Source organism: Canis lupus, chromosome 15 (genome assembly GCF_048164855.1).
Source record: "Canis lupus baileyi chromosome 15, mCanLup2.hap1, whole genome shotgun sequence".
In the NCBI taxonomy this organism is placed as follows: Eukaryota; Metazoa; Chordata; class Mammalia; order Carnivora; family Canidae; genus Canis; species Canis lupus.
Window position 1 is genome coordinate 46534304 of NC_132852.1, and position 19351 is coordinate 46553654.

The following is a 19351-nucleotide window of genomic DNA, read 5'->3' on the forward strand; positions in this document are numbered from 1 at the left end:
GTCCCGCGCCACGTCCACGCCCGCGCAGGGTGGGCTGAGCGGGGGCCGGGAGGGGTGGAGGGAGGGCCCGGCCCAGCAGCTGCCGCCGCCTTCTCGTCGGCCGCAAACTTTCACAAAGCGGCGTGTCCGGCCTCATCAATCTCCATTAATAATAGTTGGTTGGGCCGCGGGGGGCGGGCGGGGGTCCCGGGCCGGCCGGGCGGGCCGCTGGGAACGGGCTCCGCGGAGGGAGCGGAGGGAGCGGAGCCGGGCGCGGCCGCGGCGGGCGGAGGGAGGAAGTGAAGCGTAATTTGAGGAAGATGGATGAGTCCGGAGGGCGACACCCCCAGCCCGCCCGCTCGCCCGCCCCCTCCCTCCTTATGAGAGCGAGGGAGCGCGGCGCCGGAGCCACACTGCGCCGAGCCCGCGCCCCGCCGCCGCCTCGGCCCGGGAGCCTGGGAGCGAGCCCTGCGTGTCCGCGCGGGGCGCCCGAGCCGCGGGGCGCACGGCGGCGCCCGGAGGGGAGCGCCCCGGGGCGGCCGCAGCTCCCGGCGCGATGCAGAGGGCTGGAGGCGGGGGTGCCCCCGGGGGCAGCGGCGGGGGCGGCGGGGGGGGCCCGGGCACTGCCTTCTCCATCGACTCCCTGATCGGGTCGCCGCCCCCTCGCTCCGGCCACTTGCTCTACACCGGCTATCCCATGTTCATGCCCTACCGGCCGCTCGTGCTGCCGCAGGCGCTGGCCCCCGCACCGCTGCCCGCCGGCCTCCCGCCTCTCGCCCCCCTGGCCTCCTTTGCCGGCCGCCTCACCAACACCTTCTGCGCGGGACTGGGCCAGGCCGTGCCCTCGATGGTGGCGCTGACCACCGCGCTGCCCAGCTTCGCGGAGCCGCCCGACGCCTTCTACGGGCCGCAGGAGCTCGCCGCCGCCGCAGCCGCCACTGCTGCCCGAAACAACCCCGAGCCGGGTGGCCGACGCCCGGAGGGTGGGCTGGAAGCCGACGAGCTGCTGCCCGCCCGGGAGAAAGTGGCAGAGCCCCCGCCGCCCCCGCCTCCGCACTTCTCAGAGACTTTCCCAAGTCTGCCGGGTAAGTGCTGGGCCGACCAGGGCGCCGGGCGGGAGGCTCGTTCACTTGGAAATCCCAGACAGCAGCCTGCTCAGAATCTCGGCACCTGCCTGGAGCCCTGGGATCCCAGACTCCCAGATGTCGGGTTCTGCAGACCCACCTCCAGTTGTGTTCCAAACAGGGCACCTCTAGATCTCAGAACCGCTGCCCTGAAGCCTCCCCGAAGACTTCCCAGGACTCCCTTCCAAATTACTACCTTTCCTCCCAGCATTCTAGTCCTCAAGCCTTGACTCCCACTTCTCTTTTTAAGAATCTCTTCATTCTTCTCCTCTGCAGAGAATAGAGAAGCTGCAAGTGTGGGATTCCTGGGGATACTAGCAAGACCCTAGGGTGAGGGTACATTGGGGCAGCTGTCAATTCAGTGCAGGGGCAAAGGGAGGGTCTTAAAGCAGTGGTGACCATGCTGATGACCTGTCTTTGCCTTAGTAGTAGAGGTCACTTTTGAATTGGCATATTTAGAGATCAACCTTGAAGAACTGAGTATGGGGTCTAAGGGAACATTAGCTAGGAGGGGACCTTGCACCTTCTGGACCAGGACTGACCGGAAGGTCAAGAAGGCTAAAGCCTGGGCTGGGTTGGGCGTGGCACAAATGCCCAGAGTCAAGAATCTAGCTAAGATTCTGGAACCAGTGAGATTCATCAGAGAGATAATTCAGGAACCCTGGCTTCTCCATGGGAAGATGCCTTCTCAATAGAGGCAGAGTGTATTAAACTGAACCCTGTTTAGAATCCAGCTACTCGGAACCCTCCTGGCCTCTGTAGTTGATCCTTAAGCCCTAGAAGCCAGGAAAGCTTTCCTTTATCCAGGGCCAGACTCAGGTGTGATGAGATCCAGAGCTTATACAATTTAGTGGACTCTGTTTAAGAAAAACAGTCTGTGTGCAAGTGTGGGGCTCCTGAAGCTTAAACTTCTTTAGCACCAGGATGAATCCGCCTCTGCTTCCCCATTCATCACATCATATTAGCAGGTAAAAGTGACCCCAGGAGGCCTGGGGGCTGACTCCAGCAGAAACAAGAAGGAGAATCCAAGAGTCCTTTTGTCCTTTGCCAGAAGAAGACAATTCCTGGTGATAGGTTTCTGGGCCCTTCCTTGAAACTGTCCAAAGGTGTAATCACTCTTCCAGACCCCCAGTGCTGCTACAGGGCATGTCTTCCTCTCCTTTTCCCCTTTATTCCTGGGCATTTTGGCTTTGGGGATTCAGCTGTTGTTTTTGTACCTGGTTGGGCCAGGGGGACCCAGTGGCTGAAGTCTGAGCAGCATCTCCTAAGGAGGATCAAAAGGAAATGATAGAGCAGCAACTGGAAGGTGGGAAGAAATGTCCACAAGATAAAAGGGCCCGGAGCTGAGGGTAGGGGAAAGCAGCTGGCAGGATAATCGGAAAGAGAACAGATCAGTAGGATTTTTGGAATAAGATAGTCCCAAGGCAGAAAAGAGCAAGGCAGACCATCAGAAGGATGGCTTTGGGGGTAATAAGAGCTGGAGGAACAAGCAGACACCTGCGGAAGAGATGAGCTGAGGGAGAGGAGAAAGAGAGACATACTAGGGGAGGGGTGCTGGGGGAGGAATATGCCTAAACCGTGGGAGAACTTGTCTCACTCTTTCAGGATCCCTTCAGTTGTTTATTTTGACCCATTTGTAGAATGAAGGCTCTTTTTTGAAGCAGCTAGAATATTGGCTGTAAAACGAGACACTGAATGAGTGAGAGAGGAGTAAGAAAAAGAACAGAAGAGAAATATTGAGGAAAGAAGAATAGAGGAAAGAAAGGACTAACAAATGCACTCTATCCCCAGATTGTCCAAAGAGAGTAAATGAGAGCAAAGAGGTCTGTCTCTTGGGAGAGAGAGGTTCAAAGGATTTCTAGCCTGGGCTAGATGAAGAGGGAACAGCCTCTCTCGACCAGAAATGTGTGTGTAAAAGAGTTCTGCTTTGAGAGGCTTGGGAGGGAGCTAAATCAATGTACTGATAGGAAACTGGGAAAAGTGTCAATACTAGAAGTAATTTTTTAAAAAGGTTTTTCAATACTGGGAGCGATGGTAAACTGGAATTTATATAGAGAGAATGATGAAGGAAAGGTCTTCATCTAAGGAAAATGTTGGGAGCAATCAAAAGACACTTATTCTTGGAGTAAAGACAAGAGTGATGGGAAGGAGACCTTACAGAAGAAGAATTCTGAGAGGTGGTAGAGTGAAAGAAATCACTCAGATTGGGAAGAGATACAACTAAAGGGTTTATCAAGGGGCGTGTGGGGCAAGGCAGGAAGGAGAGATTTCAGAAGAAGCATTCAAAGAGGATAGTGACTAGGAGATCTTTATCTGTGACCTCCACTTCTTACAACCCTCAGTACAGACTCTCTTGATTCTTCCTCTTGATTCTTCCTTGCCACACTGCTCACGTCCACCTGCCCAGTCTTCTTTTTTTTGCCCCCCCCCCCTTAAGTAGTTGAGAAAAAAAGAGGAAATTCCAGAAATGTTAGATGGAGAATCAGTTTGGGTCGTGATGGTGAGGAAACAAATACTCTATTTTGGGAATTGTATTAGAGTATTTAGTGTGAAATGAGAGTTTTTGGTTGAATAATGGGATTGAAACCTTAATATTCGAAGACTTTGGAGAAAGAATGTTATCTCTAAAAAGACAGAGGAGGAATTGGCTGTTCTAGTGTGAATTGGTCTGAATTTATTAATTTACATTTGTTTAGTGTTTTACAGTAACCAGCCCCATTAAATGAAATTTTAGTGAAGATAGGCCAATTTGGAGAATGATAAGTAAAGTTCTTTTTGTTGAGAATTACTTCTTCTTTTTTTTTTTTTTTTTTTTTTTTGAAATTTTGGTTCGAGTTAACAGGGATACCACCTTACTACAACTGATGATGAGAAAAACAACTTTATTATGATTCAGATGATGGGGCAGAAGCTATATTAACAGGCAAAAAGAAATACCAGGTACAGAGATAGTGGGTAGAAAAAGTATTGAGAATGATAGACTGAAGATAATTCTGGGTTTAGAATGTAGGGAACAGTGAGGATAATTGGGAAAGATGTCTTAGTAGAAGTGATAAAAGAGGAGAGAATTTTGAATTCATAGAGAAGATTTAAAAGTATAAATCAACAGAAGAGTCCACAGTGCTGTCTAGCAAGCTATCTATGTAATTAAAACATTAGCTATCTTTAAAAAGGTAGAAATAAACAGGTGAAATTTTATTTTTTTAATCCAATACTATTTGCAGCATTATTTAATATAAAAAATTAATGAGATATTTTATACCCTCCTTCCTTATTATCTTCAAAATCCAGTGTGTATTTTATACTACCAGCACATCTCGGTTCAGATTAGCCATTTTTCAAATGGTCAGTAGCCTCATGTAGGCAGTGGTAGCTTGTATTTGTCAGCATTACAGGTCTAGAGTCAGAGTCATGTGAAAGTGGTGGGGAAAGGAGCTTTGAATTGGAGTGATAGCAAAGCCCTGGACGTATTAGGAATAATGGAGAAAAGACAGCAGTTAACTCTAAATGACAGGAGAAAAAGAGAATTCTGCCTTGAGTGGGTTGGGCAGTGATGATCCTGTTTATGTCAAGGAACATGTGAGCTCTGCCTGAGAGTAATCAAAGCTAACCTGAAGACGTGCAAATACACATTTCAGCAATGACGATGGTGAAAATGATCCTGTGTCCGGGGGGGGGGGGGTGGAATGATGGAAAGAGCTGTCCATTTGGAGAAATGCAGAAGAAAACTTTAAATTGGGGGTGCTTAGAGCAATGATTCAGGGAGAAAGGAGTTGGATTGCTTGAAAACAAAGACTTAAGTGAGGGATGGTAGATCGTCCATATGTAATTGTTGGATGTATGATAAAAGTATAGTGGGAGATTGACATGAAAGAAAATGCCAGTATTGAGCAGCCCCAGTGGCGCAGCGGTCTAGCACCACCTGCAGCCCGGGGTGTGATCCTGGAGACCTGGGATCGAGTCCCACGTTGGGCTTCCTGCAGGGAGCCCGCTTCTCCCTCTGCCTGTGTCTCTGCTTCTCTCTCTCTCTCTCTGAATAAATAAATAAATAAATCTTTTAAAAAATAGAAAATGCCAGTATGCAGCACGGTGAAGAAAATATTTGAAAAGAAAACATTGAGATGATTTTTTTGTAATTTATTTATGATAGGCACACAGTGAGAGAGAGAGAGGCAGGGACACAGGCAGAGGGAGAAGCAGGCTCCATGCACCGGGAGCCCGACGTGGGATTTGATCCCGGGTCTCCAGGATCGCGTCCTGGGCCAAAGGCAGGCGCTAAACCACTGCACCACCCAGGGATCCTGAAAACACTGAGATGATATAGGAAAGAGAATATGATGGAATGGACCCAGGAGATGGCAGTGTAGAGAACATTATCTTAAAAAACTAAACAGAATTTGTTAATTTTTTTAAACGATTTTACTTTAGAGAGAGAGCAAGAGGAGGGGCAGAGGGAGAGGGAGAGAACCTCAAGCAGACACCCCCTGAGCACAGAGCCCGACATAGGGTTGAATCCCAGGACCCTGAGATCATGATCTGAGCAGAAACCAAGAGTCAGACACTTAACCAACTGAGCCACCCAGGCGCCCCCAAATTTGCTAATTTCTGAATAGAGATTGGCAATAATGATGGAAATCATGTAAGGAGATGAGGGAAACTTCCTAGGGGCATGATATTTGGGGGTTGGTTGTTGTAAGCTAAGCATCTGATCATAGCTGGAGAACATTTTAGATGACCATCAATTTTAAATAGGTACCCATTATGACTGTCAAGACATATTTATTCATGAGGGAAAAACAGGAAATAATAATGTGACACGAAATTAGAGACTTCTGTTGTTAGAAACAGGAGGAAAGTGATGGAGACTCATGTTTTCCTAGAAATGTTGAGGAAGAGCTCACAGTGAGAGTGTTTGCTCTATTGACATTTACAGAAAGCCACATGTTGCATTAACTTAATGTGATTGAAGGAACATTTATTTAGGAGTCGTGACACATGCTCAGGTGTCAACTTTATCACTGAGCTGCGCAACTTTGGCAAATTGCTTCCTTCAATTCAGGGAACATTTATTGTGTGTCTATTATGTGCTTAGTATATTCAAGACACTACAGGAGATTCAAAGTCTTATAACTTCACTAGGATTCAGTTTCCTCTCTGTAATGTAAAAGTTTGATTCAGATTTTTTAAAAATATTTTATTTATTTATGAGACACACACACACACAGAGAGAGAGAGAGAGAGAGAGAGGCAGACAGGCAAAGGGAGAAGTAAGCTCCATGCAGGGAGCCCCATGTGGAACTTGATCCTGGGACTCCAGGATCATGCCCAGAGCCAAAGGCAGATGCTCAACTGCTGAGCCACCCAGGCATCCCTGATTCAGATTATTTTAAATGTTTCTGTCAATTCCACAAAATAAAAGCATATTTTTCTATCTTTAATGTTTAAAGTAGGGTTCTAAAATGGTTTTCAAGGACCTCTTGTAAAAGGATCTATTCATTATGGGTGGGGGAAAAATGACATCTTTATTTTTACTAACTTTTAACTAAAAGTTAGATCTTTAATTATGAGTGTAGGCCAGAAACCATAGTAGTTTTAACAGTAACTAAGATTTTTGTCATCAACAGAAATTACAGATATTTTCTTATAAATTTGTAGTCTTTGGAGGCATCTCATTTAATGAATTAATAAATAAACATACATGATTATAACACAAAATCATTTTTAAATATCTGAAAACTGTATTTTTATATAGTTGACTTCTAATGTAATCCTATGTGTTTTATGTTATATACATAAAAGCATTATTCTGAGGAGGGGTTCACAGGTTGTATCAGACTGCCAAGGAGTTCATGGCACAAAACGAGCTAAGAACCTTTAGTTGAGAGATGGAGATCTTAGAAATGACAAGAGGAAGATTTTACCTGGAGGATTGGAATGGAGTACCGAGGTGCCTTCTACCAGAGTGAAGGTAGCAGGACTTAGGAAGGTTGAAATAGAGAAGGGAGATCTCCATAGTGGCATATGTAAATGTGGAGATATATATTTAGATGATTAGGAGGATAATTCTTATACTTGAAGTGATGGGCATCAATAGTCTATAGTGTGAATAATGGGAGCAAGGCAGTCATTGGAATAATGAAGGGGAAATATGCTAAATGGAAAGGAGGAACATGGTATGATAAACAGAGTGCTTTGCAATGAGAGAAGGGTTATGATGGGAAGCTTATAGGCAGGAATGTTACCTCAGAAGCAGTGTGGAAAGAAGGATCTTTGCCTTGAATCTGGGAATTAGGTAATAGAGATGACAGCATAAGGAGTGGATGTACAAGAGAGAAAAATAGGAACTATGACAGGGAAGGTTTGGTGGGAGAGAATTTTTATCTAGAGGGAATGGGAAAATGCCTCATGCTGAGGTAGGAGATAAGAAATCCTGGTTCCAAGCCAATGGAAGGAACAGGAACTCTTGATGCAGGTGGTGGTGCCCATGGCCACCCTGGCAATGATGGCGAGCAAAGAGGTAGGGGTTGGGATTGATGGAGAGAGGTTGGGGTTTTTCCACTGAAAGTATGGTCATGGTACAAGAAAGTGATCAGCTTAGGGTAGTGTGGAAGAAATACTGATGTGCTAATTGGGAGAAAGAATGTAGGGAGAAGCGATGCTTGAATTTGGTGTAACAGAACAGCAACTCACACAAGTGAATTAAGTTGTAGTTAGTAGGAAGAGGCAACACAGGATGGCAAGTAGTTGTGAAGCTGAGTCTTCATTCCCTTCCCATCATGGAAGGGAGAGGAATGACTGTCAAGTGATGAACTGAAGAAATCTGTATTAGAAGCAAGGGGGCTGCTGGGACTCACAGAGACTAGGGTGTGAAAACTGAGGATGGGAGAAACAGAAAAATACTTCTAGGAGGGTGATGGGAGATGGATTTCTTGACTGAATTGTGAAAGAAATGGTATCACAATGGAAATCTGTACTGAGAGCAATGGGAAGAGAAGTAGAATGTGCAAGTGTGCCAGAAAGAGGGAGGAAGACAAAATTATCCTGAGAGCAAAGGTAAAAAGCGCTTTGTGCTGGAACAGGTGACAGCTCTTCTACACGTTATGTGGAGAATACTGGGAGTACGTGACTGAATGATCCTGGCCAGTCACCCTCTCTGTAGCTTCACTTCCTCGTCAGTACAATTAGAGGTTTGACTGAGATGATCTCCAAGGTCACTTCCGGCTCTATAATTCTGTTTTATCTGTAAGGATACCTTTATTATTGAATTGTTCCCTTAAAAAAAAAAAAAAGGCATCCCAAGTAAAGGGATTGAAGGAAATTTCTCTACTTCCCAGGGCTGAATTGTTGTGGCAGCTGAAGAGGAGGCAGGCCGGGGTATATACATCTTGAGGTGAAATCCAGGCTGGGCTTTCAGATAGTCAAGGCTTTATCATCTGGGATTGGGGAGGGGTGACCAGAGCTATGGCTGTGTACGTTTGTCATATTAAATGAGAGAGAGAAACATTTCATGAAAGTTTGGCCTTTTATTGAAGCCTAAAAGATTGGGGATCAATTGTGCCCGCCTTTACCTGGTGAGGAAGGAAGCAGTGCCCATCAGGGAGTGAGAAAAAGAAGTTGTAGAATCAGGGATCCCTGGGTGGCGCAGCGGTTTGGCGCCTGCCTTTGGCCCAGGGCGCGATCCTGGGAGACCCTGGATCGAATCCCACGTTGGGCTCCCTGCATGGAGCCTGCTCCTCCCTCAGCCTGTGTCTCTGCCTCTCTCTCTCTCTCTCTCTGTGTGATTATCATAAATAAATAAATTAAAAAAAAAAAAGAAGTTGTAGAATCAGTTCCTGGCCTTCTCTATTATTTCTTCATCTGGCACAATATTTGTGATATAGTAACACAAAGAGATGTGGTGTGGCGCAGAGGAACAAACATGGGCTTTGGAAATAGGTCTTGGCACGACCCTTTCTCTGGGAGAGAATTTTTTTTTAATATTTTTATTTATTTTTTTTAATTTTTTTAAAAAAATTTTTACTTATGATAGTCACACACACACAGAGAGAGAGAGAGGCAGAGACACAGGCAGAGGGAGAAGCAGGCTCCATGCACCGGGAGCCTGACGTGGGATTTGATTCCGGGTCTCCAGGATCACGCCCTGGGCCAAAGGCAGGCGCCAAACCGCTGCGCCACCCAGGGATCCCCTCTGGGAGAGAAATATTAACAACAGAATACTAAGCTCTGCAGTCACAGCTTCCTTACCAGCAGAATAGGGCAACAATACTTACCTCATTAGAGTTAAAGATTAAATGAGAAGATATTTGTCCAGCATCTTAAAGTAATAGGTGTGCAAAAATTACTGGCTTTGTCCTTATAGTGGAGATGGATGGGAATTAAGTTGGGGGAAAACATCTTTATTAAGAACTGGATAGGATAGGTGACACTCTCTGTACCGATAAGGAGAAATACATCTGGGAGTAATGAGAGAAATAGCGCTGTGTTCTGAGAAGTGTTTCTGTGGGGAATGACAGTGTATGCTTCTCATAAGGGGTAGATTTCACATTTTTTCTTTGGTTCGTTCTCCCTCCTTTGGTGTCTGTCTCACATTTTGACATTCTCTGTGGATCCCAAGACTACCTAAAGCCCTTCTTCTGTGTCCCACTGGGACCTGTTTTTCGCCTGTTTTTCTTTTCTTTACATTATATATATATATATAAAAATCTCTCCTTTCTTCACCATAATTCCTATTCCCTCATATGTCTGATCTCAGCTTGATGTTAGGAGCAAAGCTATTGGATTAAAGTAATTCACGCTCAGATGGACTAAGGAGTTTTTTTTAGAGACTTATTTATTTTAGAGAGTGTGTGTGAGTGGGGTATGGGGCAGGGGGAGAGGGAGAGGGAGAAGGAGAAGGAGAGAAGTAGAATCCCCACTGAGCATAGAGCCTTCCTCGGGGCTGAATCTTATGACCTGTGGGCCAAAATCAAGAGTCGGATGCTTAACTGACTGAGCCACCGAGGCACCCCAAGGAGATTTTTTGAAAAGTCCAGGTGGATATCAAACTGGTGGGATATAGGTAGTATTATGAATAATTTCAGGTAATGTGGAAATGTTATTTGGGATGGGAGAGCTATAGGAGTGAGGTGGAGAGGCTTACCTTCCCTGGAGTCTTGTGATCCTTGTTACTTCCAGTTACAGCATTGGACGTAGCCAGAACTCTTTGAGTTGCAAGTGACAGAAGCTCAACTCTAATTTAAGCTAAAGTGAACATTTTTTGATTCACATGACTCTAAGTACAGGAGTTGAGTAGATCCAAAAGTGCAAGTGGTATTGTTAGATCTTTCTTTCAACCCAGCTCCTCTCACTCTGCCTCATTCTCTCCTTAAAAGAGGTAAGGAAGGGCACAAACATAAGCAGCTCTAAATTTTTATAATCTCAGGTTGAGACCCCAGTGGATTCTTGCATATACAAAATTCTAGGGTGACTGATTAACTAGCTTGAGTCCAGTCTCCAGGGAGATAGGACAGATGGAACGTTAGGATTGGTCAGATCCAGATCACGTGCCTACATTGTCATGAAGGTGAAATGTGATTGACAGTCCCACCGTACTGGGTAGTTGATGAGAAGCGGGGCCCAAAGGAAGAGGGTGTTAGTGAACAAAAGGAGGAAAGGATGCTGAGCAGACAAAAACCAACTCCAAACAGATGTCTACCTCAACCAGAAAGGAAGACAAGAATGTATCTTAACTCCCTTTCAGTATTAGGGAGGAAAGCCTTCTCTCCCTGGCTAGATTAGTAGCCCTAGGAGTGATGGAAGAGACACCGAGAGTGGAGCTCTGAAGAGAGCTCTGTAATGAAGGTGGAGAGAGATGAGGATGGTAGAAAAATGTCTATTCCTCAGTAAGGCTGGTTCCTGTACAAGAAAGAGCTGCACATGAGGAATGAGCGAGACATTTGTAAACTAGGAGGTAGAAAAAAATGGATATTAAAACTGTTTCCACAGTTTGGCAATATTATTTTAAAACGAGAAAACACATTTCTAAATAAAACGATGCTGACTGGTAAGATTACATCACACAAACCAATAATGACAGAAAAAAATAGATATGGTAGGAACTTTGTCTTGGGGAATGACAGGAGAGATAGCCTATTATTCGAGGACAAAGGTGAAATTTGGTAAGTGGGGCTTCTTCCTATGGCAATTTTAAGAGCCTGTTCTGAGTGTGGTAAGGGGAGATATTAATGATCAGGCTAGGGTTCTGGAATGATAAGTGAAAAGGATGAGGTCTGAACTGAACTGGGTTTGGTAACAAGGTTATTTATCTGATGAGGCATCTGGGCATTTACTTCAAGTGGGAGGGGAAAGGATAGAAGGAACATTGGTTGGAGATTTAGGAGACCAAGGTCCTAGACATTAATCTACCTCTAGCGTGTGATTTAGGAAAATCATTTAATCTTTTTCCAAAACTCAGTTTTTTTCACCTAAGATTACCAATCTTCCATTAGTACTACTCATAGGTCTACTCTATTTCAGTGGGTTGCTTAAAGGGAAATAACAAATGTGAAAATGTTTGGGAACGTTGAAGGTAACGAGGGTGCCTGTGGCAATGGCAGTGCTGCTACGTCATGAGAGGAGCTCTGAGTGGTGGGGAAATCGCCCTGAACCTGTCACAAAGGTCAGAGATGTTCTGGGTTGCAATGGTGTAGAGAAAGTTCTCGTGTCAGTTTGCAGTAAGGAATGCTGACGGCTCATAGGAAGAGTGGAGAGAGAGAAAGTGAAAATGAATGCATGTTATTGTATCTGAAGTTATAGGGAGGCGTAGCATGAAATTAATGGGGATGAGTGAAACACACAATTGAAAGTGAGCTAATTGCTATAAATGATGGGAAGAAGTACTGTCTCCAGAAAGAACAGAAATAATTCTATCCTGGGCATCATGATGAAGACATAGAAATGAGAGGAGTGGTAAACATAGCTCTTTTTTGAGGGATGGCCTGGGTTTCTTTACACCTTTTTTTTTTTAAGATTATATATATTTATTCATGAGAGATGCAGAGAGAGAGGCAGAGACACAGGCAGAGAGAGAAGCAGGCTCCCCGCAGGGAGCCTGATGCGAGGCTCAATCCCAGGACCCCAGGATCAACCACCGAGCCACCCAATTGCCCTTCTTTCCACCTTTTGACCTCACCCAAATTGTTTCTGTATTCATGAACTGAGTAGTTGACCCAGGATGCTCAGGAGGAGACTTACTGTCCTGACAGTGGTTCAGGGAGTGTGAGGATAATAACCGTTTTGGAAGTAGAGGGAAGAGAAGTCAGAACTGAGTGTATTGGGGGAGAAACTTCTCTTCAGTGAATAATACAGGCTGTTGATTTTATAGAAGCTACAACAGAACAGGATGGATGAGGGGCAGCACAGGGGCTCTGTGAGCTTCCACAGCTGGGCTTCTAAAGTGGTTTTCCATTCCCTGTGTGGTTTTCCGCTCTGCAACCCAGACTCACCATTCTTGGTGACCACAGCTATGGACTCCCCCTCTAGATGGTGCACGTCTGGTGCAATTTATCTTTTCTCCTGGAAAATACCTACCATGGATTCTTTGGCCCTTGACTTTTTCCCTGGCCTGACCAGATCTATCCTCAAGATGGGCTCTTCTGTATCTCTCCTGCTTCCCTTCCTCTTGGAAGCAAGGCCCCATGCAAGTCTGTCCCTGCCTGAGTACTGCTCTCTGGAGGTGGGAAGAATGCCCCTGGCATGGACTTGATACATAGTCGTGGTTCAAACTCTGTGATTTCTGGTTCTTAGGATAATAGCATCCACCACAAGAATTCATAAGAACTCTAGGTGTTTCCTAATACCCAGTCTGCCCTACAGTCATCCCCCATCCAGTCATCCCCCTGGATCCTCCTGGATGCCATCCAGTCATCCCCCTGGATACCATACTTCTTTCAGATTCTAGACTTACATGTGAGGAACAAGCTGAAAACCCAATATCCTCCTATATTACCAATAATCTTGCTTTTAGATGCAGAGAACAGAACCTTTCTATATGTTTGGACTACCTATGTGCATAGTCAAATTATTTCCAAGTTAAAAATTTTCCTTTTGCTAAAATTATTTGCATCAGAATCATTATTTCCTGTGTAAAATTTTCAATGAAGCTTTATTTTGTGGATCAAGTTTGTTTTGGTGTTTTTTTTTTTCTCATATCAACCAATTATAGCATCTGCAATTAGTCATTTACTTTTATGGACATTATATCTACTAAGTTCAATTATTCTAAATCAAATTTTGCAATTAGGAATTTTATCAGAAAGATTTGCTTCTGTCAGTTTTTAGTCAACACATTTTTCTGCGTGCAATTTTTATTTGATTATATTTACCATTAATATTCATTACAAATCAGATAAAAGAAAATAGCTTGCATTTATTTTTTAGCTAATCCATAAGAAAATAGGTAAGCCATTTTGGGATCACTGTATTGTTAGGGATTGGGCTACGGTATGGCTCATCCGATTCTGCTGAATGTTTCCTTCACTTTGGGTATTGATTGCATCTTAGAGTGCTCCATCCTGGTGGAGCAGAGAGCATGTGGCAGGGCAAAAATGTTTTGCTTTGCTCCAAATGTGGCAGTGTTTTGGGAGAAGAAAGGTAAGGGTATGTTTTTTTTTTTTTGTTTTGTTTTTTTTTAGTTTTCTGCTCTCTTTTTCCCCAATATATATATTTTTTTCTATATTCTATCCCTTCTCTAAACTTTCCAGCCCTTTCAGTTTCTCTGACTCATCATTTCATTCTCCCACCACCCTGTCTGCCCCACTTCTCTCCTGCCCCAGCCCTCCTCCTGCCTACGTTGACCCTTTCCCACTTCTCGATGTCACTCACTGCCCCAGACCCCTTCTTTGAGGGCATAGCTGTATTTTCCCCTCCTCTTGGCTTTCTCTTATTGCGCCACCCCCTCCTTCCAAGAGTTGCTTATCAGAGCCCTCAATGTCATGATTATAAAGGCTGAGAGAGAAACTCTTGCCCCTGCCGTTCAGCATCCCACCGGGATCAAGTAACCAAGAGAGGTTGTGAAACTGTGCCCCTTGTATGGCTCTAAAAGCAGCACTGAGGGAGGTCTGCTTATGTGGGCTTGATTTTATGGAATCTGTCTGAAGACAGAGGGATGGATGATATGATCTCAGGAGGGCCTTGCCAGATCAAGGAACCTGGGAGCCTCATCTCAATCATCATCAGTTTAGATTTATTGGACACCCCCTGGGTGCTCGGAGCTGTGCTAAATGATTTCATCCTTCAAGCCCTGAAATCCAGTTTCTGCCTTTTTAGCAGCTGTTTAGAATATTGTAATATTAGGCTGAGTTTTTCCAAGCTTTTATTCTTTTGGTTATGATGTACTACAAACCAGGTTTTAAAAATTGAGAGTGGATTTAATAATGATGTGAGGGATTTTCCTTGACATCTTTTTAGCATAAGATTCTGTAGATTCCCATTGCATATGAGTTTCCCTCCAGCTAATGTGAGATCAGACGGCATATTGAAAAGTGGGTAGAATAATACTCATGGAGAGAATGTCTTCTGGACACTGGATGGGGTAGGGTTATGGGGAATATTCTAGGAGAGGCTTGGGAAAGGAAGATCAGAGGTGGAGATAGAAGAGGGGGAGAGAGGGAAGAAGGGAGAGAGAAAGTGCTTGGGGATAGCTTTTTTATTTAGCCAGCTTGGAGAACATGTTGCTGAACCAGGCGGGACCTGATGCTGACTGGGACTGGCTGAACGCAGGGGACGTGGTGAGAAGTTCAGGCTCTGGGAGTGGGCTTGGGTTGTGAGAGAGAGAGAGAGGAGTAAGGCTTGATTTGAACAAGGGTAGAGTTAGCACTAACCACACTGGGAGAGACATGGGTACAGATGGTGAAGAGCTGGTTTGGGAGAGAGGTTAGGAGTTCAGCTTAGGGATGTTAGGTCTGAGTTCTAGGAAAGCGGGAAAACAGTGTGGAGAGGAGCCATTAATGAAGGAAAGAACCAAGAATGTGACTCCTGCAGAAAACAACCTGGATTTGGCAAGAAAGAGGTCTGGGAGGAAATGTGGAATGAAGAGAGGGGAGTATAGCCAAGAGCAACTCTAGCTGGGGAAGCCCAACAAGCTCCCAGCAGGAGTGGAGAAGGCTTACTGAGGAAAAGCCATGAGTAGGAGAACCATCTGGGCTGGGTGAGTCCAGATGAGGGTACACCACATGGGCTTTGAAGATAGATAAAGAATGAGGCAGTAAAGGATGAAAAGGCAGGGGCTGGAGATAAAAATACCCTTGAGGTGTGAAGAACCTGAGTGTGATGGAGGTGAGTGACGTGGATGTGGGCTGAGAAGCCTGGCCTCTGAGGAAGGTAGAAACGTGACTCTTCAGGACGAGGACAAGAGGTAGCTTGGTTGCATCAGGGAGGGAAAAGGAGCTCTGGGAATGGGGTCCCCATGTTACTGAGCTGGTCCTGGAGACCCCGAGAAGCTCCTTCTGGAGCACAGGCTGGTGGGGAGGGGCACTGGAAAGTGTTCTAGCCACATTTGCAAGCACATACCCTGTTTCTCTTATAAGGCATTTCACTGTCCCTGAAATTCTTTGGGGTGACATTCTCAATCTGAGAGAGCTTATGAGCGTCTGTGTGCTGTGTAGTGGTTACAGACAGATGTGCTCCTGCACCTACGAAACCCTACCCCCTTTACACTGGGAACTTGATGGTAAAGAGCTGACTAGTTAGGGTCCGGGTTACCCATTTCCCCTTGTTCTCTTTTTCTGTGGTTGGTTTTGACTTTTTGTTTCACTGTTTATTGGCCTTTCGAGCAGAAAACAAGGCAGTTTTACAACGCAACTACTGAAAATACTTGCGAGGCATTATTTCCTGTTCTGACAAACCTGTCCATGGATAAGATTAAAATCAATGATTGAATTAAGTATCAGAGTTACATATGGATTTAAAACACTTTATGTGGCTGTGATTACAAATAATCAGTCATCTACCAACTGAGTTAAAATTTCTTCTTTTGCCACCTTCCTCTCTACATTTTCCCTCGTTGCACTTCTATTTCCTTATCCTTTCCCATGTTCCCTCCAGGTTTTCCCCACTGACATCAAGCTCCGGGTCCCCGGGATTCAGAACTTGAGCAGAGAGCAGCTGTTTGTGCTGCTCTGGTATCCTTGGTTGGGAGAGAGATGATGTCATTTCACAGTTGAGGAGGAGGGGAGGGATGGAAGGGGCCTAGGAGAGCTACCCGTTTGGAAGCAGCTCTGGCCATAGATACAGCGCCCCTGTAGCTGGGAGGGTGCCCCATTCTGGGCTGGTCAAGGAGAATTGGAAGTAGGGATAGGATACTTCCCAAATCCTTTGACATTTCCTGGGCCCAGATTTGGGGCGGCAGGTGGAGGGTGTTGGTGAGGATGGGGAATCAGATGATCCTTAAGTTCCTATCTGAAAATGAGATTCTAAGATTCTAGACCTGGGGAAGAGGGGAGGTGGGGAGATAGAGCTCAATCCTGGGTCAGTGAGAATCCCTAGGAAAGTGACAGAGGCCACAGTGTGATCTCATCATCTCCTATCTATCCTATAAAAGGGAGTCCTTCCTACGTGGCTCCCTCCTGCCTGGAGTAACTGAAAGCCTCCTCAGCCAGGTCCCACACTGCTGCATTGTGGGGCCTATGCCATCTGGATTTGGAGGGGTGGGGGATGAGTGAAAAGCTCTTGGTCCAGGTGTGGAGAAAGCTGGAAGGTAGTGAGTGGGTAGGGAGAATGAGGAGGGCTTGGTGGTGGTGAAGTCCTGGGAATGGCATTCCTTTGAAGTACACTTATTGCCCGCCCCCCCCTCGCTCTAGTGAAATCTGTGCTGGTTAATACCTTTCTTTCCATCTCTTTGTCTTCCCCACCCCACATCCTGGATGTGCCATCCTTGTTTCCCCCACCTCCCCCATCTCATCCCTTTCACATCTGTATCTTCCTGCTGCCATTCTGTCCGTGCCGGCCACACTGCCACACTTCCACGTGCCGCCTCCAACCTGTCTGCCTTTTCCTTGCCCACTCCTTCCCCATCCGTTGGTTTTCGCTCCGCACAGCAGAGGGGAAGGTGTACAGCTCAGATGAGGAGAAGCTGGAGGCACCAGCAGGAGACCCAGCAGGCAGCGAACAGGAGGAAGAGGGCTCAGGCGGGGACAGCGAAGACGACGGTTTCCTGGACAGCTCTGCAGGGGGCCCCGGGGCCCTCCTGGGACCTAAACCCAAGCTAAAGGGAAGCCTGGGGACTGGAGCCGAGGAGGGAGCACCGGTGGCGGCAGGAGTCACAGCTCCTGGGGGCAAAAGCCGACGGCGCCGCACAGCATTTACCAGTGAGCAGCTTTTGGAATTGGAGAAGGAGTTTCACTGCAAGAAATACCTGAGCTTGACAGAGCGGTCCCAGATCGCCCACGCCCTCAAGCTCAGTGAGGTGCAGGTCAAGATCTGGTTTCAGAATCGGCGGGCCAAGTGGAAGCGCATCAAAGCTGGCAATGTGAGCAGCCGTTCTGGGGAGCCCGTGAGAAACCCCAAGATTGTTGTGCCCATACCTGTGCACGTCAACAGGTTTGCTGTCCGGAGCCAGCATCAACAAATGGAGCAGGGGGCCCGGCCCTGAAGGGGCTCACAAGGATTTTGGAAGGCAAAGGGTCTGTTCCCATGCCTGCTCTGAGACTGGGTTAGGGTTCTGCGGACCAGAGGGGCTACCACTGTGATCCTGCCCTGGGAGGGGGCTCCGTCGGCAACTAATTTTAGTGCTAGGGGTGCTCTCCTGGCCACCTGACACATGGGCACTGGGCCCTGAGCCTATTCCAGAGACCCTCAGACTGGGGGCTTCGCAGTTACAGGGGCTCGGGTTCTTGATGCTGAGGAGCTGTGGGGATTGAGGTGGACTCCAGGGAAGGGGGTGAATTCTAACATGCCTAGGGTGAACGCTTCCCAGCTAATGCCCTGGAACTACTTCTCACAGGGGTGGGAAGAACCAGGGTGAAGCCTAGCCAAGCTGATCACAGCTCCTTATTTATTTTCTGTAAAGTTTGTATATATGGAGCCATCTGCCTCCGTCTGTCTGTACCCCTGAGACTGAGGAAAGTCCCGTGTTCCCTTCATCTTCAGCCAGAGTTCAGTTCCACCTTACTGCCTTGTGGAGGGGGCTGTCCTGCCTGTCTGTAGGATGAGGGCATGCGAAGAAACAGAATGAAACGGTCACCAGCCTCCTAGACCCCCTCAGCACGCACTGTCTCCCCCTGTGTAAACCACCTCCACTTCCCATCTGGGGGCTGCCCACTGTCCAAACCTCTAGACCTCATGCTCCCAGCACACTTCTTTTTCTCTCTACCCATTAAACAAAGCAAGCTCCGTCATCTCTGCTTTGTTCTCTTTGGGAGAGTTGGCAGACTTCAGAATAGGAGATTCGCTCCCTTTCGCATTATGAGGGGAAATGAAGTACTTGATCCTAGCTTAGCTGAGCTATGTCCAGGCCCTGTCTCAGTAGTGGTTACCAGTCCTGTCAGCGACTGGGGCAGTTTGCTGGTTCACCCTCATCACCCATGAGCTCACTAATTTTTTTCTGTGCAGAGGACACAGCCGCCGAGTCCATCTCTGTCCCCCTTTGATATTCCAGATGGGAGGGCCTGGAGTTGTGGTATCTCTTCCTCCCCAGCACATGGTTTACAGTTTGGGATACCAGATCCTCTTTGGTTATAAAACTAGACTGGTTGAGAGGGCCCACTGCAAAATGGATGAGGCCAGAGCGAACGTGCCATGTTCTGGACGGTCGTGTGCCATGGGGGAAGCTATAGAGATAGGGTCTGGGAGCTTCGGGGTTGGGGTTCTACGAGCAAATGAAGGAACAGCCTCCGTAGTCAAAGTAAATGTGAGGCTGAGAGGCTTCAGGGGCACTTGCAAGAAATGGAGTATACCGGGTTGGGAAACAAGACCAACTGAAGCTATTTGCCATTTCCCCACCTTCGCAGAAGGGCTGTTGTCCTGGGCCAGCCGTAGAGCGGGGCTGCATGGCCACACCTGCACAGACCCTGGGGAAAGAGGATTATTACAGAAACCAGCTGAAGTTGGGATCATGGTAAGAGGGCTTCTGGGGAAGAAACAGGAGACGGAGAGCCAGGGTAAAGAACACGGCCACGGAGAACAAAAACAGGCAGGGCTCTGAGTGAGGCAAGGAGACCCAGGAGGTTAAGGTCAGGGAGGGAAACACAAGCTGGGTCAAATACCTGGCCAGC

The 19351-nt window shown here is 46.8% G+C and overlaps 1 protein-coding gene across 1 annotated transcript; it reads left to right on the forward strand.

The window, feature by feature from the left end:
* The first annotated feature begins 535 nt into the window (after positions 1-535).
* GBX1 (gastrulation brain homeobox 1) lies at positions 536-18475 on the forward strand. Its single transcript, XM_072776971.1, has 2 exons — positions 536-1064; positions 17177-18475. Exons 1-2 carry the CDS (start codon positions 536-538, stop codon positions 17728-17730), a joined length of 1083 nt encoding a protein of 360 aa, XP_072633072.1. The 3' UTR covers positions 17731-18475.
* Positions 18476-19351: the final 876 nt, after the last annotated feature.